The sequence below is a fragment of the Carassius auratus genome, unplaced genomic scaffold (genome assembly GCF_003368295.1).
Source record: "Carassius auratus strain Wakin unplaced genomic scaffold, ASM336829v1 scaf_tig00214327, whole genome shotgun sequence".
NCBI classification, from domain to species: domain Eukaryota; kingdom Metazoa; phylum Chordata; class Actinopteri; order Cypriniformes; family Cyprinidae; genus Carassius; species Carassius auratus.
Window position 1 is genome coordinate 239,266 of NW_020527617.1, and position 22,653 is coordinate 261,918.

At 39.7% G+C, this 22,653-nt stretch overlaps 1 protein-coding gene across 6 annotated transcripts in view; it reads left to right on the forward strand.

Annotated features, from left to right (window-relative positions):
- Nucleotides 1-22,653, forward strand: part of LOC113091841 (engulfment and cell motility protein 1-like) — an 84,216-nt gene that overhangs the window by 40,183 nt on the left and 21,380 nt on the right. For 4 of the 6 annotated variants that reach the window (XM_026257491.1, XM_026257492.1, XM_026257490.1 and 1 more), the window contains 6 exons: nt 514-555; nt 715-765; nt 1,099-1,221; nt 1,498-1,626; nt 4,119-4,223; nt 6,407-6,515. In XM_026257491.1, coding sequence (XP_026113276.1) covers nt 514-555; nt 715-765; nt 1,099-1,221; nt 1,498-1,626; nt 4,119-4,223; nt 6,407-6,515 — 559 coding nt within the window. The remainder of the gene's footprint in view (nt 1-513; nt 556-714; nt 766-1,098; nt 1,222-1,497; nt 1,627-4,118; nt 4,224-6,406; nt 6,516-22,653) is intronic. The other 2 variants (XM_026257494.1, XM_026257495.1) reach the window with 1 other exon arrangement.

Genomic DNA, 22,653 nt, shown 5'->3' on the forward strand with positions numbered 1-22,653 from the left:
ATTGCTGTGTTAGTTTTTGTTGGCAAAACCAGTTACTTCAATAGGAATCCACTCCAATATTACAATGGGATTGCATGTTGATCATATACGTTTTCTATTTGACTAAGAGAAAACAGAAAGATATGCCAGAAAACCTAATGCCTGCAGAACCTGAACAAGCAAAATGAATAACAGACAGCAAGTCAGACAGATACTCCAAAGTGTTGTTATTGGGCAGTGTGGTTTCTCAGGACACCTATTTTTGGATATCTGTCAGGTAGTTGGACAATTTATTGTGTGGGGTTGAAAAATTACTTACACAGCAGCTTTAAGTAGGAGAGAGTGACTATAGAGTCACAGCAGGCTTGTGTAGCTGCCTCATATCCTAAATGTCAATGTAAAGTTTCTCCAGGTCTGTTTTGCTGACCTCTCATTTCTCTGCCATTAACAAAATGCCTCTGCTTTCTCTTGCATCTTTTCTCTTTTTCTGTCTCATTCTCTTATTTCTTCCCCTCGCTGTGCTCATAATGCTAGTTTGATGAGGACAGTGTGAACATCCTCGATTGTCCTCTTACAGTAAGTGCTCTCTGGTTGAGGTGAACCATCAGGTGATTTGACTGAGATTTTTCATATGTTTGTAGAGCTACACCTTTTGAAAAGGTTATTGAACGTGTGTGTGTGTGTGTGTATGAGTGTGTGAGAACCAAGGTGACTCAATGTTTTGTTTGATTGTAGGAGATGGCTCACATTCTAGCACAGAAGCAGCTGCGCTCAATCATCCTCAGTGTAAGTGCACAGTATGCATATTACCAAAATAGTATGAGTAGTACGGACTGGTTGCGAGTCTGAACATAAACAGCTCTCTCTGTCATTGCTTTACTGTAATTGATGCAGAAAATATCATTTTCTTCAAGGCCTGGGAAACTAGTTAGTAGTAGTAGTAGTAGTAGTAGTGTTATTACTATTATTTGCATAGCTTCTTTTACAGATAAAGTGCAGATCAAAGTACTTCACAGGTCTGAATATAAAACAAAAGTGGTGTTTTAGTTAATACTGTATCACTACAGCAGTGCAATATTCTCCATCTGTCTAAAATGGTCTTTCTCGATTGTTTGCCAGAATGTGATCAGGAGTAACAAACCCATAAATGATGAAATGGCCCACCAGTTATATGTGCTACAAGTTTTGACCTTTAACCTTTTGGAGGACCGCATGATGACAAAGATGGATCCTCAAGACCAGGTGAACCTCTGTCTATTATTGTAATAACTGTTCAGTGATAAAGTTCACTTCTGTACAGTTGCTTGGCAAATAAATGAATGAACATGAAATATTTGTTTTGGTTTAATTATTTTATTATTTTGACAGAGAGAGTGTGATATGAGGAACATGTAGCCATGTAGAAAATGAGTTGCTTGGGAGAATGGGCTTTTGTTTAGTAGCCATTAAGTAATTATATTTGATGGCAGAATGTTGTGATTGAGTGTGTAATAAGGCTTCATACTTGTGTTTGTACAGGCTCAGAGGGACATCATCTTCGAGCTGCGCAGGATCGCTTTTGACGTTGAGTGTGAGTCCAACAACAGCGGCAGCATTGAGAAGCGCAAGTCCATGTACACCAGAGACTACAAAAAGCTGGGCTTCATTGTAAGTTGAAGACATTGTAATACTTTTCGTTAGCTGTAAATTGTTTGGAACAATTTTTTTTTATATGTTTATGAAGCATTTATTTATTTAGCTAAAGCAGTTTGTCCCTAAATGATGTCACTATCATTGTGTAGTTCAAAGCATTGTCTGAATCCCTTGAAGCTCGGCTGAGTTCAGAACATTCATAGCTCTTTGATCAAATTTGTTTGACACATTTCACTTTAACACAATATCCGACACACTCTCCATTGCACATCAGAGCAGGTCACCTCCTCAGACATGCCCAGATGGCAGAGATGCCGCCAGTCAATCTGTCATATTTTTGCACATTTTTTTTTTTTTTTTTTTTTTTATGTGAAATTGTCATTCAGGTTTCAAGCAGTGTCATCAAGCATTGGGCAATATGAATTAAATATATATGCTGTTTGATTTTGTATTTTGTAAAAAAAAAAAAAAAAAAAAAAAAGATTTCTTTATTTGTACTATTTTTATTGTTTTTGCTAGTTTTCTGTATAACTTTTCACTCAAACTGTAATGCTGATAATATAATAAATTGAATATAATAATAAGTAATAAAATAATAATATAATAAGTAAGAAATATAATTTTTTTCACAAAAAAAATAAAAAAGAAAGAAAATAAAAAAAAGAAAAATAAAATTTAAATAGAAACCTTTTCACTAGTGGTCTTTAGCACCACACTGTATTTCAAATTTCAGGCTGGAAAGTATAAAAAATATTTTATATTTTATGTAAATATATTTGAAAAAAATACATATTTGTATTAAAACATTAATTTAATGTATACATTTATATAATAAAGAAATGAATGAATTTGTAACAGAGCCTGCTTTACATTAGTAGAGCTTGAGAATATGAAAGCAGCAGGAAAGAGGAAGTAGAGGCCGAGGCAGGTGTGAAGAGGCAGGAAAGGCCTGTGTGCAGGAGCATAGTGCAGTCAGTAGCCTGAAGGGGACAAGACTGCAGTTGTCTTGTGTTCCGAAAGCCCCTGTGAGCTTCCGAGGTTCACTAATGACCTTTTTCACAGTGCCGTGTGCTGTCTGAAGATAAGACCTTCTCGAAATTCCTCCTGCGGTGTTAACACCTCCTCAGATTACACACACACGTTTTCCCATGCTACCAATGTCAAATGACAGGTAGCTCTGAGGGTCAAGACAGCATTTTAGGCATTCTAGGAGAAGTGTGGAGTTTGTTTGTCCCTGTGATTTGCTGTTAGGGAGCTTTTCAGAATGTGTTAAGACAGCAGTGTTGCTAATGAGGGCTGCATTCCAACTCTCTCAGGGCATTGTCACATTGATGGATGTGAAATTGGTCTCCAGTGCCCTCACCACAGACGCGTTTTTAAGTACTGTGCTCTACCAGTGGACTCTGGAGGTGTTCAGAATGGAATATTAGTGTTTTGCATACTCTGAACTATTGCTTATATATTGTGTACTACAGAATGTTCCATGTAATGTGGTAACACTTTAGAATAGGTAACACCTATTAGCTGCTTAATAGCACGCATATTACTACATTATTAGATATGTATTCGTAAGACAGACGCAAGTGCCGTTATAAGTCGAAACTTTGTACGATAAAAACGAACAGTTCAAAAACGTAAATACATAAAAGTGCAGGGAGTAATGTTATGGATTTGCCGCCTTCTCCTGTGCTGTCGTTACCAAGCAACGGGGTAAACCGCTGCTGGCTTGATGACACAAGCTAACCATGGATTGGACCCATATAAAATAATATGAACGCAGTCCAGCGGGGGCAGGGGGAGGGGGGAGCAATCAAACTCTGGCTCGGATCAGGCAAGAGAACCAAGTGTGAAAGCACCCTGAAGATTTAAGAAGAGGTTCACAAAAAACATAGGTATTAGTTGTGGTCCATTCATCACAGTATGAAAAATTGAAAGGTCAAGTTGAGCACATTGCATTGTGGGATACAGAATTCAGCACAGCTCTGGTTACACGCTGGTCATTTTGCTTCATGCATGCAAAAACTGGCATTATTTGCATAGTAAATGTATTCCAAACTGCAAACGTACAATGTTAGTATGCCCTTCCAAACATATCCTCTGACTCTGTTTCTCTCTCTTTGTTTCTTTGTTTCATAATAAACCATGTTTTCACCTGGGTCCAACACAGTGTAGCTGGCAACTCTAAATCCATTCAAACAGCCACAGAGCCCTCATCCTAAGAGGCAACCATCTCACATTTTCTGAAAATCACAGATTAGTTTGAAGCAGACGGTCGAGTAGAGAGAGCCAATATCACAGTCCAAGCATTTTCAGAAAGCTTGCTGGATCTTTGTCATCCACCGGGGATATGCAGGCCTGTTTCTGAATTCACAGACTCTTTTGGCAGTTTGTACAGTAGAACCAATTTAACAATTGTCTTAATTCTACTCAGCTACTCAGAATGCAATACGAGACTTTTGCTCTGATTATGATGGAGTCGCTTCTTGTGTTATTGTGTGTTTGTGTAGAATCACGTAAATCCTGCGGTGGACTTTACTCAGATTCCTCCTGGGATGCTGGCTCTGGACAACATGCTGTATTTCGCCAGGCACCATCAGGACGCTTATATCAGGGTAAGACATGCTCACATTACGTAGGTGTGGAAATGAGAAAATGTATTTTATTTATAATCTCTTTTATTTATAGTCCGACAAGTGCTTAATTAACAACTCCAAGAGAACAACCAAGTGTTACCTCACCTGCTTTTATATTAGAAGTGAAGTGAAGTGAAGTGAAAGTGAAGTTAAGATGGGCTGTATTAAAGATGACATTAAATGAAATTGCCCCTCACCTGTTTTGTTAATGCATGTTATAGATTGAATATTTTTTACAGTTTGTGTGAGAGTGCTAGAGCAGAGTGAACCTTAATGATAGATCTGATTTTGAGTCTGGTTTCACTGCTGTTATTGCTTAAAAAAAAAAAAACTTTTTCACTTAGTCTCCTCCAAAATACGCTATCTAGCCCTCTGTTCATACTCGTAGACTTCAGTGACTCTTCAGGTCATCGCTGCTCTTTAGCAATGCCATGATTAACACTAAAATACACTCAGTTATCATATATACTGTGTATATATATAGGACAACAACCCCTTCTAACCTGAAATGCAGCTTACCAACCTGTTCGGTGTTAAATTATTACGTTATTTCTAGCAATGAATAGTAAATAAACATCAAAATTAAAGTGATTGTTCCTCTAAAAAATTAAAACTGTTTACTCACCCTTATGTCATTCCAAACCTGTCATTACAGTCCCTTTGTTTCTTCTGCCAAACTCAAAAGATGTTTTGAAGAATGTTTTTGTCTGTATCAATTGAAGTCAATGGGGTCCAAACTAACATTCTTCAAAATATTTGTTGTGTACTGTAGACAACATATAGATAGATAGATAGATAGATAGATATATAGATAGATAGATAGATAAACGAACCATAAAAAAATTAAATATAAATATATAAATATAAATAAATATAAAAATAAAATAACTATGAAAGAAGGAGTGAAAAGATTTACAAATTTAGCTTAAATTAAGCTATTCGCTCTGTCTCGGAAGTTCAACGAATCCGACGTGGACGATACATTTCTATTGATCAGTCTTAAATGATAACTATATAAGATATCGTCTGTCTGTGATATGGATATGCTTTAATATGGTGGCGATAGGGGGTCCAGATTTCACAGCCATACAAAAAGCAGACAGGCAGATTCCTTTGTACACTCCGATCTTGATTGACAAGGCCAAGTTTCATTTAAGAAACACCCGGTGCATCAGGAGGACCAAAGGAGGTTGAATTTGTAAGATAGATCATAGCTAGAAGTGAGAATACTGCCCAGCTACGTAAATTGTTCAGCTTCATTGATTTTGTAGCCGAGAACGAAGAAAGGCTGAGAGGGCACAGCCGACTTGAAAGAGAGACTTGACAAGACCTCTGTTTCCTTGGTATTAACAATTAGCCCTGCGTGGCAATATGTAGCGCCAAGGATATTGAGGTTTTGCAGCATGCCAATCGCATTTAGTTAGTGGCTGACCAAAGCAGCATCATCCGCATACTGGAGTTCAGACTCTGATGATGTTGTGACTTTTGGCAGTACACACCCTTATTTGAGACCAACAATAACTGAAAAGGGCTCTGACGCAAGCTCATCAGAGATGACTCTGACCAACATGCCATAATGAAATCCACGCAAAACTGACTCAAAATGAGGAGAGCAGCCAAATTTAACATTCTGTTAACTGAAGATTTAAGAAAATATTTTTTAGTCATAAACAGTATGAAAAATGTAAGATCAGGTTGAGCACATTGCATTGTGGGATACAGAATTCAGCACAGCTCTGGTTACATGCTGGTTATTTTGAATAACTATGAAAGAATGAGTTACAAGATTGCAAGTACCTGGGGTTGCAAATTTAGCAAATTAAGCTATGAATGGGAATTTTCCATGAATTAAATGGTTTTGGATCATCTTCTGTTAACTTGAATGGGAGTGAATAAAAAAATGAATAAAATTAGTAAAATTAGAGTGTGGTTATTCACTTTTTTCTGTCGTTAAGTAGAAAAATCCAAGTTTATTTCTTGGGTGGCACAGTTAAAAAAATACACTTTTAATTTTTTTTAAATAAGGGAAATTAATGTAGTTACTTGGTTACACACACAATTTAAGTAGTTTTTTTTCTCTGAAATAATTTTGCTTAAATAGATTTAATTCTATTAAATGTACAGATTTAGTTAACACATTTAATTCTGTCTGTATATTACAGATTGTACTGGAGAACAGCAGTCGTGAGGATAAACATGAATGTCCATTTGGGCGCAGTAGTATCGAACTGACGAAGATGCTGTGTGAAATTCTCAGAGTGGGAGAACTTCGTAAGTGTCATCATTTTAATTTAAAACCTCATCTTTTATTTAATGGATGTCTCCATTGAGTTTCGTTATTGCAAGAATCGTGCTTGTCTTTCTTCCACACATGTTGAGAGTGAACAGTTGCCAGCAGTGGAGATAAAAGGCAACATTAGACTTTATAATTGTAGAGGAGTTCATAAATTAATGAAGTAAAGTGCCTAATGTTTGCCCTCTTCCACTTCTGCATTGTCTGAGCTTTTACGACTTGCTTTTATGTCTCAAGTTGAGGCTGCAACAACCGATGTTGTCTGACTTGAGTTAATGCATAAGGATTGAGACTAGTCTGACTCAAATTCAAGGCAGGATGCTTTGTTAGTTTGTTTCGACCTTGCACATAGGGGAAAGACTAATGGAAAGCGGCAGAGAGAGACAGAGATGATATATGGAGGTGAGCAGGACAGAGAGGTGTGGGATAAATCTCGACAGGCGGCACTGTGAGGTGTTATGTGTGACTGTGAAAGCACAATGACTCATGGATGACCATTTGAGTTACAGTAGAAACATTTATAGCTAGATTTTCTTTATGAAGCAAAAATTGCAGACCTATGTTGTAGGTGGTTTTCATAGATATGTGCACGTAGATGCCATATTTGACAGCTCTAGACAGGTCAATGCATTCGTCATCTTGGAATAATTAATATGTTGACACTCACAGTAGACATCAATGAGTTTCTCTTCAGGAACTCGAGCTCCGTCGAGAACATTTGGGGGAATAACATGTGTAATCAGCCCAATGGATGGGCGAGATGTCATACGCGGGTGACGTCAGAGACCAGGAAGCATAAAAGCATGAGTGGCGAAGCCGGTAGCCAGCCTTCTGTTTTCAGCAAGCGATCTGTGTGTGTGCCAGTCTCTATCTGTTTGTGAGTCTTATTTTGTGTCGTCCTCCAACTCCATTGTCAAAGCTTCAATCAAGATAATTTTTGGGCGAGAGCTAGCAGCGTTCAGGCTGTGTTTTTTCCCTGCCAGCAAAAAAAAAAAAAAGGGTAGGGACACACGCAGCTCGTGTGTTGTCTGCTTGAGAGTGAAGCGCGCAGTGTCAGCTCTCGAGGGAGTTGACGGCTGCGATGCGAGCATTTGGCTTCACTCTCAGAAGGCTCTCTTTGAGGAGGGAGCCTTCACTGGTGTTTCTCGCAGTGCCAGCCCTGCTTTCGCCGATGCGGAGCCTGTATTACATTTTTTCGTTTTTATGTGAGTTTTTCTACACCAGACCGTGTTGACTCGTCTGGTTGTTGACTACATTTAATTCTGAGGAATAAAATTACATATTTATCTGACTATGTGAAGTTAGATGTACAGGGGCTCTTGGGATGTAATTTCTTGTGTGAGAACACGTGTTCACCTCTCTTCCTCTGAGGAGGTTGAGGCGGTCAGGGCCTGCTGGGCGGAGCAGTCCCAACAGTGTTCCACCCCTCGTGCCGGGGGTGTCACTTTTGTACTCCGCAGATGCTAGAATCAGAGTGGCGCTCCCAGGCCAAAGGCTTTGATTGGAAAGTAGTTCTGCGGACCGTCGTTTTTGCTGGATAGCCTTCGTCATAACTTTCTAACGCCTAAGGCCTAGGACGTTTTGAAGGCCAGCTCCCTCTGGGGAAGAGCGGTGTACACCCCATTACACAGTGCCCGTCTCTCCTCAGTGCCCTCAGGAGATCGTTCTGCCAACCCTGCCGGTGTTCCAGGGGCGCAGCGATCTCCGTTGAACGCTTCTCTCAGTTACCGCTAATAGGCTCGCTACCTCTACGAAGGTCTCTAGAGCAGCTAGTACGGTCGTCCCCTGCCGGTCCACCGCTTCAGGGCACCGAGCTAGTGGCTCTAGGCGCACCAGAGGCCAGTCTCACGAGACTGCTTCCCTGAGGAGGTCACATGGCGGTGTGGGAGCGCCTGCCAAGTGTGCTTCATGGGGACCTGCCCTGAGCAGGCTCTGGTTTAGTCTTCCTAGCAGACGACGTGGGTCTGAGGACCGTCATTTTAGTAGACTTCAGCTACAAGAGATGATCTGTGGCTCAGGACCTCACAGGGCAGGCCCCTCTGGGGAAGAGTCCATCCTCACTGCAGTCGCGAGAGTGAGAGAAGGCCGGTCACTCACTGTCAAGCGGTCTTGGAGATTGCTGGGTCTGATGACAGCTGCGTCCAATGTGAATGCTATTGGCCTGCTTCCCAAAGGGGAAACCCACTTTGCATGCTAAAGGTCATGTGGTGGTGCCTACATGCCTTAGACGTGTGGAGAAAACCTTGATTCTTGTCTCAAGGCCCGGTGCTGGGAGCTCCTTGTCACCGAGTAATGCTAGCGACGGACGCATCCCTCACAGGCTGGGGTGCGGTCATGAGTGGCCAACCTGCCCGCGGTCTGTGGAGTGGCCGCCATCCAACATGGAATTTCATCTGCCCGAGGATGCTGGCTGTGCTTTGAGCACTACATTACTTTCTCCCAGACCTAAGAGGTCACCATGTGTTGCTGCACACCGACAACACAGCAGTGGTCTCTTACATCAACCACCAAGGAGTTCTGTGCTCACGCCGTTTATACAAACTAGTGTACCAGTTCCTTGTGTGGTCCCAGGGCGAACTTCTCTTGCTGAGAGTAGTCCACATTTCTGGGCATCTTAATATGGGAGCAGATATCCTGTTGAGGCAGGGGCCGAGGCCCGGGGAATGGCGGCTTCATACCAAGGTGATGAAGCAGAATTGGAGATGTTGGCCAGACTCAAGTGGATCTGTTTGTGACTTGGGAGACATCGCACTGTCCCCTCTGGCTTCCTCTAACTCCTCCAGCTCCACTGGGGTTGGACGCTGTGGTACAGACGTTGACCGAGGCTTCATCTGTAAATTTTTTCCCCGATTGCTCTGCTGCCGGGAGTTCTGGAGAGAGTGCGCCGGGACAGAGTCTGGCTGCTGTTAGTAGCCCCATTCTGGCCGGGCCAGGTATGGTTCCTGGGCCTGATTTCTCTTTTTGACGGCACTCCATGGGAGGTTCCCGTCAGGTGAATAGGTGTACTATCTAGGTGACAGCACTGTCAAAGAGCCCTTTCCGATAGAGCTGAAGATCTTTGCCCGAACCCGACGGGACGGGTTTGCGCTCCGATTTGCGAGGTGAACGAGCGGTCATGTGATGTGTTTCAATTAGCGCGAGAAAGATGCGAAAATGAATGCTGAGCAGGTGTAACGGAGGCTTGCCTCTGGTGATTACGTTTTGGTTGCACCAGCAACTAAAGCAAACTCTTAGGTGTGGAAAAGTTTTGACCATGCTTATAATGAGAATAATGAGTGCATAATGACGCACCATCAGTGAGCGCAGGAACGCGCTGAAGACATCTACAGTGGATTCAATCATTTTCCTCCACATAAACATGTAGACCTAGCCTAATCTCTGTGAGTAAAGGTTTTTCAAATGATAACTAAATATTCATTGAGTCTTAAATGCATAATGTTGACAGAGTGTTTACGCTAATGTTGGCATTATTCTTTTATTAAATAAAGCAAATCCGGCGGAGCCTTTATCTTAATTTCGTTATTGCCAAATACCCATCTTAATTTAAAATTTATCTTAATTTAATTTTTTTTAAATGACTCGTTTTTATTGGTGCGTTGGTCTATTTATAGGTTAAATGAGCTTATGTCTAGAATGCTGAGATGTTACGATGTCACAGAGAACTTATTTTATTTCTTTATTCCAACTTCCAAGTGGTCTAGTCTACGTTAGTTATGAGTAAATTATGTTAAAACATGAATAAATTGCTCATTGTTGGCAAAAGGCAAAAGAGCTGTGTGCGTGCGCACATTTGAATAATGTCGGGCTGTAAACGGGTTCAGGCTTTAAAATAGCTGTCAATCAAAATGCACTTGTCGGGCTCGGGCCGAAACCTGTCGGGCTCGGGTCCTGTCGGGCCTAACTTTTAAGGCCCGATTACAGCTCTACTTTCCGATAAAAAAAAAAAAAAGATTCTTCATTACTGGTCATAACTTTTTAAAGTCAGTAATAGGGATGTCAACGATTAATCGATGATCGATTAATTGTCGATAAGAGATGCAGTCGATTAAGGCTATCGATGGTCGGTTAACCGATTCAATGTTGGGCTGCGTGCGGCTCATGCGCACTCAACACGTGCGAGCGGCTGTGAGTGACGGTGACGATATAAAAGCATCATCATTCATTCACAATGTACAAATTAAGCTTTTAATGTGATTTAAACTTCAAAGTACATTAAAATAGAAACAACATAAAAGTTCTTCAACATTAAATGCAATAGAAATGTAGTTACTAATCATTTCATCAGATAACTGTTTTATATCGTGCGCTTTGCAGGGCTGCGGGACACAGTGACAGGACAGGTAGTCTATTCATTCCTACAACTTGTTAATTAATTCCTACGAATTATTAATGTGGCAATTGTCCATGTTTCATTAATTGTGTTCCCTAAATAACCCATGATTTAAGTGAAATAAGGGAACAAATTAATAAATCGAACGAATTCTTAATTCATGAAATCTTTAATTTCCCTTCCCATGTTTACCACAGTAAGAGATGCGAAAATAGTTATTAAAAGCGAAAGATAATAAAATAAACCTGGGAAATTAGAGGGTTAGACTATGAAGATTTAGGAAAAGAAACGATGCCTAAATATAGCTACTGAATTTGTGGAAATTCGTGACCAACCGGCAAACCAGAACAAAGCCGCGTAAATGAAGACTATGGGGTCCAAAAGCATGGTCGCGATCTAACATTTTCCAGTTAACCTATTATTCCTCTAATAAACAAAGCTTTTATACCACACTTGTCATAATCAGATCTTATCATTTCTAAATAAATAATTGCTGGATTCAAAACAGTGAATAATAGGCGCTGTGACCGACACATTCCCGGAGCATTCACTGCTGTCACTAAACGGTGACGCCGAGCATCGTTCACAAGTTTCTGCATGGACCTGACTAGGGCACAGGTTCTAAGCCCTGGGACAAAATGGGATGCTTTAAGGAAAATTTATAGCCTACTAAGTAATAGGCCCAACATAAAAATAACAATTTGTTTTCATGTTTTTTTTTTTTTTTTTTTTTTTTTTTTTAATAGGCTATGCGAAATATATCCGACTTAAATAGGCTAATTAAGATAGCCTTAACGGATTAAGATTAACGGATTTAAAACAGAAGTGTGGGCGCTCCATAAGTTCACAAAAAAAAAAAAAAAAGGATGACAACGCATTCTGTTTGTTTGCTTTATTTTACAAGAGCACAAATCTTCTGTTTTTATTGTGAGTGTGCACAAATGAAAGTAAACACTTTTGCGGAAAATATATATATATTTTTAATGTCTCAGCTGTTTCGATCGCCCCGGAGCCTGCTGCACACGTATATTCTAGCGATTCAAACTTACATCGCAGTCTGTTCATTATCAAAATAAAATGTCAACTAAACATTAAAAGGTTACACTGGTCAGTTTAAATAGACCGTAGTATACCGGTCCACTCTGCTGTTATGCCAAGGACGTTTTTGCTCATATGAAGAGGATCATCTTTTCCGTCTATATGCGAATGCGTGTTAAGTACAAGCCTAGTTTACATTATAAATAATAGTTTAACATTCAAATACATTGCGAATATGGAAACATTTCCATTTGTGCCGAATGAGACATGAGCAATAACCTCCAAATAAATCTAGCCAAAGCCCCGCTCGCTCATCCTCGTCTGCACGCATGCACTGTCACGATCTAATGCGCAGTATGCAGGATTTTTAAAAATCTGACATTTTCTAGGACAGAATCCAGCAGGATCAAATTAATGTGAGCAACTGTGTTTTGGTGCAGCAGCGCCGATGTAGTTCACTTAATGTGCAGCGCAGTCACACGCGCTCCACATTTCGGATAATTTTATACAATAATGTCAGTTGAAAACATTGCAATTGTGCTTTAAAATACAACAACGAGCACCACAAAACCATTTAAAGAGGTGCGTTCAGCGTTCTCCGTGCGGGATTGGAAACTGTCAACAAAGTAAAATGACCTCAAAAGTATGGCGCGCTCTCTTCATTTTATCAAATGATCATAATCGCATCTATTCATTTTATAATCCTGCTACTAGCATTTTATTCAGACTAAAACCTCTTTAATTCAAGTGAGAAAGCGTTTTGTGTGTGTGTGTGGCTTTTGCACATCCTGTCATACCGCTGACTGCGTGCCTGCAATAGATGCATTTTGCAGTATTATGGTTAACGATTAATCGATTAATTGATCGTTAATTTAAACGACGATCGATCATGGAAATAATCGAAATTTGACATCCCTAGTCAGTAACAAAAAGGTAGATTGGTCTTATTTGAATCTGAAATGTAAGACTGATTACCCCTTGCCTAACTGCTAGTTGGTATTGCTAGTTGTAACTAGTTCTTAAGACAAATACATAACATAGTGGCTGTTCATGCACCTGGCATTTGTACCTTAGATTGGTCCATACATGTTAGACTGTTGGGGTTGTTTTTTTGTTTTTGTCCATTTTTATCCATTTTATCATTCAAGCTGCATGGTATTATTAATGTCCAGTGCATTACTAAACTACTCAGTATAAATAAATTAATCTTCTAGTCATGTACTATTTAGCCTCCACATCCATAATCTCTACATCAGGTGGGCTGGTCTAAAATTCTCCTATTTTACTTCGGAGGGCTGAGGAATCACAAAGAACTATAAATCCGTTGCTATATTCAGTCACGCACCATTTAATGTGGCACAGTTGGAGTGATTCATCACATTTATTAAGCACAATATCGTGAGAGCAATGAGCAGCCAGCAAAGCATTTTATTGTTTAAAAACTCCATTTGGTATTATGATTCAAGTTAGCAGAGGAGAGGTTATTCGCACAAGCTCACTGACAGCTTTTGGGTGTTATTGAACGGCGAATATATTCTCAGTGGAGATTGCACTACCATCCTGCTATCAGACTCTTAATTAAATGAACTTGCTGCGGAAGCTCCAAGTAATTTCTCATTAAAAAGTAAATTGTGCGTATTAAAGCCTTTTTGCCATTTGGCAGATATTTTTGTTAAAATGATTTATAGTGCACTTTCGGAGTTAGTGTGCGTACATTCTATATTTGAGTTGACGTGGATGTGAAGGGTGTCAAATGGCTTGCTTTAATGTTTGTGAACCTTAAAGGGGTGCATTTAACTGGTATGCCACACTAAACACCATACTCTTCATTCATGGAGATCTCTCGGACTGTGTGTATACCATCTTGTGGGCTCACAAATCCAGGAAGAGCCCTGTCACAACTGTGACCACATCACTGTTGCAGATGATTGCTCATTTTATGTTAATTAGAGTTTCTCTACACTTGTTTTAGATTTTTGGCCATCACTTCCCTTTAATTATGCTGATAAGGTACACTGTTGCAGGCAAACAATTCTGGCTGAACTATCTTTCAAAACCCTGTCAATTTGACACCACTGTTAATAGATTTTTAATGGAATATCCCACCTCACATTTAAATGTGTTTTTATCTAGCAGTGGCACAAGTGTTTCTGTTCGACTGCTACTTCCGTCAGTAGTCGTGAATTATTTATCAGGAATCCAGGTGTCCCTGCTTCACCTCTTCTCAGAAAAGTGCTGAAAGTTTTATAGCAGTCCATGTTTTTCCCTACAAAAGCTTTAATGGAATTTGTGGGGGTCAGGCACCATGCAGTGGCTTCCTATTTCAGTTTTTAAAAAGGCATATCTAATATTTATGAGGAGAATCAAAATGGCTATCGGCAGAAATGTCCTTGCTTATGAGTTTATGGTGTTATTGCACTTACCGGGATAAAGGAGTGGTGCGTTTCCACCTTATGACTGAACTTACATCTTAATGATGGCTCAGTATACAGTATTTTTGGCCAGTTACAGAGTTGAAATTATCATGGAGAGCACATGTGCACAAACAAATAGGTGTCTGTAAAAATATAAATATAAAGCATTACAATCTTAAAATTTGTGCATTCATCGTCTTTGTGAATAAACATCTTGCAAAGAACCCAAATCAGATCTAAATCCTAAACATACCAAAAATGCCTGGTGAATGTTCCTATAACACATTGCAGGGAAAATTTTAACATTTTGTTAAGCAAATACCCTAAAAACAAGCTCCAAAAGCTAAGTATGTGAGCACTAATAATGCTTTTTAACTGATTTATTTACACTATTGTTTAAAAGTTGGCTAAGGTAGGTTGATGAGATTTTTCTTTACATTTAGTCATTTTGCAGACGCTTTTATCCAAAGTGACTTACAATTGGGTTTAAATGTTCCTTAAAGTGACTTTTGCTCTCTGAGGCTGCATTTATTTGAGAAAAATTACAGTAAAAACAAAATACAATTTAAAATAACTTTCCTTTTTTAATATAATGTGAACTTGTATTCATTCCTGTAGTTTAACATTTAAACATAACATGCTAATTTGCTGCTCAAGAAACATTTCTTATGTTAAAAACCGTTGTGCTGCTTAATATTTTTGTTAAAACCATGATACTTTTTTTGTATCATGGATTTTATGGTGAATATCGACACATTTATTTGAAAACTTAATCTTTTGTAACATCATAAGTGTCTTTACTGTCACAATTTATCAATATAATGCATCTTTAATCCATGCTGAATTAACCCATGTGCATTAGTGATCCTCAGCTCCATGCAGACTGTAGGTTAACAGCATTAGGAATAGGCTTGTCTGTAACTGTCCACATCATCTCACACCTCTTGGATGATGTTTTTGACATCCCTGCTGCTCCATCATGAGCTCCCTACTGAGATATGGCACACTTTTAAGATGGGAACATGGCACCATGCCTGGGCAAGCCTGTGTAATGCCTGAGGTAGTCTTAGCCTCAGATGTCACGCCCACAGACCGTTGGCTAAATGTCTGATGCATATGGGACACAAAAGTGTAAACATTTCAGGAGTGTTGAAGTCTCCATTGGATTGGTTGAATTCTACAGGATTTCCGCGAGACGTGTGTGTCGCGTTCTTGAACGTTCCACCTGTAAACAAAGATGCCTTGACCCCAAACCCCCTCATGAAAGAAGGAAGCCGCTGTGTTTACAACTGTGACAACGAGCGCTTATCAGGATCAACTAAACCCTGGATTTTCTCTCGTGAGACTGGCCTCTGGTGCGCCTAGAGCCACTAGCTCGGTGCCCTGAAGCGGCGGACCAGGGTGGGGCTGAGCATGTGCAGCGTGAACCTGAGACCCGCAGTGACGGATTGATTGACAGCTGCTGTCTGAGACGCTAAAATGGAGAGTGACTGTAATGACGCAAGTAGCTTTGCAACAGAGCGATCATTTTCTCCCCCACTTTCACCTGAAGTGGAGGATGTCGAGGTGTTCATATCAATTTGAGCAACTGGCTCAAACTGCGGTCTTAACTCCTGCATCGCGTCGCTTTTCAGCGCGAGCTGTGTGGAGAAGCCCATTTCCACCTCCATTGCGTTGGTGAAGCAGTCCCGCGTAAAATGCAGTTTGCACACTCCAGCTCTAGGCGGGAACTCACGGTCTTCCAGGCCAAGTGCATGCAACCACTTGCGCCTAATTTTAAAGTCTGCTGGAAAACTATGCAGTCCAGCAGTGCTGTTGCAACTAGCAACACACCTCCATACCATCCTGACCAATGTACTAAATACAGATAAATATACGCTAACTTGAAGATCTAAATAACTATATGATTGCTTTGCTAAATAGATGCTATAATAGTCTATCCTGGTCGTTATAAATACTAGCAATTCCAACTCTTAACTCGCTATAGTGATTTTGACAGAACAAGATGGTTTAATACTGCCAAAGGCGTGGTAGCTGGAAACTGCTTACGTCACCTGCCACCGATTATGTCAATTGCCACAGCAACATCCAATAGGAAAAATCAACTGCAGTAGCCACCGTTCAACCTGAAGAGGGCAGCACTCAGACATTTTTACACCATATTTTGTAGAATTAAAAAACTTTATACTCAAATGTCAAAAAAGTTACTCAAATCAATGAACAGCACTAATAAAGCCCCTTTCTTATAGATCATTAACTAAAAAAATTTGGTTTAGGGTTTATTTACTCTTTAATAATGTACAGTCATTTGAAAACAACGAGCACCACAAAACCTTTTAAAGAGGCACATTCAGCGGTCTTCTTGGAGGGAAACAGTCAACAAAGTAAAATGATGTCAAACGTATGGCACGCTCTCTTCATTTTATCAAATGATCATAATCACATCTATTCATTTTACAGTCCTGCTACTAGCATTTTATTCAGACTAAAACCCCTTTAATTCGGGTGAGAAATCTATTTGTCCAAGTGAAATTCTCTGACTACATTTATCTCCCAGGACTTCTGTTGAATCTTCCAAAGGTTTTGGCTTGGGGACCTTCACATGCGCCAGCAGCACTTTCCACCGCACCAATAACACTGGGCTGCCCGCCGACGTGCCTGACTTTAAATATTCGCTACTAAACACTGATATTGGCCAATGCCGATATATTAAAAAATGACAAATATCGGCCCAATATATCGGTCGACCTCTACTCTTAACCAATGAAAACTATGCAAGACTATGCCCGAGGGATCAACTTCGAGTCTGTGGTTGAAACCAGAACACTCTTCTGTTTGCTCTAGCCCCTACTGAAATGCAGTGGAAAAAACTGAGTAAAAAGTGCTCCTTTCTGAGTATTGAAATGGAGCTCCCACGTGTCTTGTTAACCACTGAAGTGTATTTGTTTAGTGGGAAATGTTCTCCTAGGGACATCTTCTGCTTCAGTACTTCAGTACTGCTGAGGCTCTTATACTCCTGTGTACAGAAGTTAGTAGATATGGATGTTGGTATTGACAGGCTGTACTATTGAAGTACCTCAGTTTTACTTCAGCTGCGCTCTGTAATAAGACCAGTCATGGCACAATGCACAAAAGCTGACAAAAATACACACTGTGTGGGCAATTACATGGAGAGGACGATTGATTCTAGAGAGCCAAGTTGAGTTAAATGGAAATTTACACTCCCTTTGAAGTGATCCCTGTGGCTGAGTCAGATTATAAAGTTCCATTAGCAGCTCAAAGAGGTTCAAAAGAACCACTTACACATAGTATTTTGTCTAGTTTAAGTTGAGGATAGATAAAGTTGAAAATAGCAGGTTAAAAGGGGGTCTTGAATCATTTTGAGGCTGAGGACTACTATTTGAATAGATGAGGCATAGAAGCTCTGTTGTATTGTGTGCTGCATTTTAAGCCTGGCCTATAATAAACATTATTGTAGGCCAGGCTTAAAATGCATATCAGTACCATATCAGTACAACTTTGATTTTTACATACCTACCTGATCTGATGCAAATCCATTAGAGTATCATTGGGATTTGATATACATTTTAATACAGGTTTATGTATTATTATATATTAAGCTTAAATTTGTCCTATCTCGAAGGTGACAATTGGATGGTTCATTTCTGAGCAGTCTACAAAATCACACTGCTGGAAGGTCTTTTCAGGATAGAATGAATGGATTAAAAATGGATTAAAAAGATGATACAGCTGTGCCATTGGTGTGGTCAAGTTTTCTCATGCAAAATAGATGAGTGAACAGATGCAGCTGCTGTCAGCATCTCTCTCACATTCAAACACACACACTGACACACAGAGGTTCATGTCCAGTAGAACATCTGCTGTGCTTCTATTACACAGCATGATGTGTGATTAAATTCAATGGCATGTTTGATAGTTCATAGATTGACAAACATTTATGGTAGTTGGTGGATTGACGTGTGTGTTTTATTGTTGACTTCTGTGTTATAGTTTGTGGATTGAAGTGTGTTTATGATAGTGTTTGTGAAGAGACGTTTGCGTATGGGACTAGTTATTAGACTGGCAGCCGTCTCATCTGCCATGTATTGTCAGTTGTTTATATCATGTCAGCAATCCTGCCTGAAGTAGTATTTCTTCACGATCTCTGTCAATTTCTCTCACTCAGTCTGAGAACATTTGGTTGAAGGTGATTTAAAAGATTCATCAAAATTTTTTATTTAGGTAGTACAATTCCATTGTAATCACATAGGAAAAAAGTGCATTCTTCAAAACTTTTCTTGTAATGCAAGATGCACTGCTCCTTTAAGACCAGTTGTAAAATGGCTTTCCAGGTTTTCAACTTAATTTCCCTCTGGAGATGTCACAGGGTGAACTTTGCACATGGCAGTGGCAATGATTATATCATTCTCCCTGTCTTGACGCATGTTCCTTCTGCATTGAGAAGCCAGGGTGGCATCTATCACTGTAAATTAATCATTTCATCGCAGTTCCTGCCTCGAAGATAACCTCTTGCAGCTGTTCTCTCGCCTTGACGTTTCATTGTTCTCTGTGTGATGTTTGAATGTCATCCTTGGGGCTTTCAGCCTTGTACTCGATTGTTTAGTTTGCTGTTTTCCTCCTCTCAGATGCATCTGTTTGTCTTCTTGTCTGCCATAATTATCTGTGGTAGATCATCATGAAATGACATGATCATGTCAGATTTGGAGAGACGGAGGTGTGGCAAATGCATCTGTTAGTGTTACAGTCCTATGAGCTTCTCACAGATCAGATTCCCAGTATATGTGAGATGACCGCTTGTCTTCTTTAAAGACCACCCAGACAAGTCTTTGCAAAGCCTGTACTCTTGCAGATAAGGCTTCCTAGCTCAAGTTGTGAGATCACGAGTCTCAAAGATGAACCATTTTTCAATCTTCAAGCTGCTCATTGTTCAGTGTAACTCGTGCAACTTGTGTGAAGTGGACGCATGTGTCTTCGACAGCAGTGCCTGAAAGATAGTTCAAACCACAAGGTTTGTAATCTTTGCTGGCCTGCAATGGATGATTCACTTCCGCACTTTGTAGTTTGTCTTTTGCCTTGAGGGATCAGCAGATGGACACTACAATACATAATTTCTCTATAAAAAAAATCCATGAGTGAATGAAGTTGAATTGTTATGAACAGTTTGTTGGAGTTAATAAGTTGACTCTTAAAAACATTTCACTACCTGTGTGGATTGCTGTGATAATATTCAGATAAATTAAAGTAACACTATGTTGACTTCTAAAGCCACTTCTTAAAATCAATTGTAAAATCAATTGATTGGCAGTCTTACTATGCACTGAAAACAAGTATTGAAGGATGTGTTTTCATAAAATTCTATGCAAAAAAAAAAAAGCCATGAGAGGAATCGGCTTGTTCTGCATTGAATACTGGTATGATGCTGATTCACGGCGGGCTCATAGAGGGAGTATGAGAGGTCTTACATCACTATGCTGATGGATTTAAGGTCATCCACTGCCTTATCTCATCTGTTGCATAAGAATTGCAACAGGTTTTTAACGTATTTCTGATAATCCTTCTGCCTGCCCAACTAACAGACTGACATGTTGAATTGTATTCTATTTACACTGCAGCTACGCACTGTGCTGTGGTTGTTAGCCAGAGGGCATAAAGCCTGTGTTAATACACACAGCATGCACATAATATCTCTGCCTCCTCAGTTATGTGTCAGTCAAGAGAAACTGACTAAAATGATGTAATTAAGGTGTATGATGTAATCGTACCTATGAATGTAGACATAATGGATAAAAGGAGGTCTAAAATACCTGCACAAACATTCCTGTGCATTGATTGTCATTTGCGTGTTCAGTGATTGAAAATCTATCTATGCTAATAATCCTCTAACACACACACAGGCAAATAATATCTAAGAATTTATTAGCCAGTGGCTAATGTTAGACATAATGTAGTCGCCCAGGGTGAAGATTTATTTACATGCAAGTTATTTACTCGTAATGTAAAAGGTTGACAGCTTTGAAGATCCTTAGTTACAATATGAACATTCTGGTTTAATGAGATTCTGCATTCAGCATGACTGCCAGCTAGAGTTATGGAAGTGCGTCAGACTGTTAATACTGTCCAAACCTGTGGGCTCAGGGCTTAGGTGAGAGCCAAAGTGAGACTGACATTTCATTGCTCAGCAGGCGGGAGCTGATAGTGCTGCCCTCTCATTCAGAACACCCATGAACTTCTCTGACTTCTGAAGGAGAAGGAAACTATTAAAATGAATCAGTTGGAGCCATCTCAAAGGACAAGGGCCTATGACTTGGGTGGTCTGGTGGATTGAGTCTAAGATTGACTGGTCAGATGACGTCACACTCAATGAAAGGCCCATTGCCCCTTCAGTCATCATTCATTATACTGTGAAGTTTCAATATCTACTGCAATTACTGGCCCTCTGCAGGGGCTTTGATGGTGCTCTGAAGTTTCAATTCCCCTAAGTAAGAACCTCAAGCAGTGGTTCTCATTCAAACAACCATTTCACTCGAGTAATGTTTGTTATAATGCGGCGTAGCTGACACAGACCCAGGTGCGTGTCACCACAGGGCTTCAGGGTGAAAGCTTGAGTTTAATTTTCACCTTGACTGCTGCTGTTTATGAACACAATAATTGCACCTTCAGTTTTTATAGCACTCTCCGAGACTTTAATTTCCCACGCAGCCATTCTGATTTAAGATGTTTATATATATATATAAAGCACTAATCTCGCACAATAGATAATCACAGAGCTCTCTGAATCGAGATGAAGAGAAAGTCTCTCGCTTATCATTCATATGAGGGTAATCAGCCAACAATCATCTATATGCAATCTCCAAGGACCATTTCAATGAATTTAAAAATAGAAATGTTGAATTTATTGACTGTAAAATGAGACCCAGATCCATTTACATATATTCATTTAGCAGACCATTTTATTCAAAGTTCTCCTCTGGGCAGACTAAGCCAGCATGGTGTGTTTTAATTCCAGGCTACAATGCAAGTCATTTTGTTTTCTGTATGTAGAAGTACTTTCCCTCCATGCAATACAAAATATCTCTAGTTCTGTTTTCTTCCAGTTGCACTCCATTTTTCAGGCTTCTTTCTTTAGACACGGTTATACCACGGAGTCTGACTGTTTTCCTTAATCTTATTGAAGGGTAAAGGAGCAACAGCTAGAAAAGAGAGAGCCAATAGTTTCTGTTACACCATCAATATTTCTGAGATATAGCATATACTGAGGAATTGAGACAAATCAGGAAGATTATTTATAAAGCAGACCTTTGTTGTATAAGTATTTCTACAATATTTGTAACAAGAGGTTGAATTTGCTGCTTTAGCTATATGGAGTTTACACAAGACTAGATAATGATCTGAAATGTCCTCAGAATTTCAATGCCAATGACATCATGTGATGTCATAGTATTAAATCTATAGTAAGATTATAGCCCCTTACACATATACAGTCTTTTCTAGTAATTTACCAGTAAATTACCATTAAGAGATCATGTGTGAACAGGATCTTTTAAAAAATACTGGTTATGCGCTCTGTGTGAATGCAATTGTAAACTAGATTACCAGTATGGGCACATACGAGTTCAGAACATGCTGATGTAAGACGTCTACTTTGGGCCAATCATAACATTCTGACGCAGATTATGCATTTACTCTGTTAATTTGTGCTGTTAGCGGAAGTCAAAGAAATACCTAAAGTTGCATAATATGATGTGTCTGGTCCAAAAGCAGCTGAACATTTGACACAAAAGTGAAAACATCAATCCCATATACCCCTCCAAGTTTTCAAGGTGAATGCATGCCTTGACTCTAAGGGTCACTAAAAATCAAGTCAGGAATCTTGGTGTGATTCTGTTTTGTTTCCAGTCAAAACTTGGAGAAACTTGTTCATGCCTTTATCACCAGCAGGGTGGACTTTTGTAATGGGCTCTTCACCGGCCTTCCCAAAAAGACCATTAGACAGCTGCAGCTCATCCAGAACGCTGCTGCCAGGATTCTGACTACAACCAGAAAAGAAAATCTGAGCATATCACACCAGTCCTCAGATCCTTACACTGGCTTCCAGTTACATTTAGGATTGATTTTAAAGTACTTTAAATCATATATAAATCACTCAATGACCTAGGACTGAAATATATTGCAGATATGTTCACTGAATATAAACCTAACAGACCACTCAGATCATTAGGATCGAAATCAGTTGGAAATACTAATGGTTCACACAAAACAAGGGGAGTCCGCCTTTAGTTACTATGCCGCCCGCAGCTGGAATCAGCTTCCAGA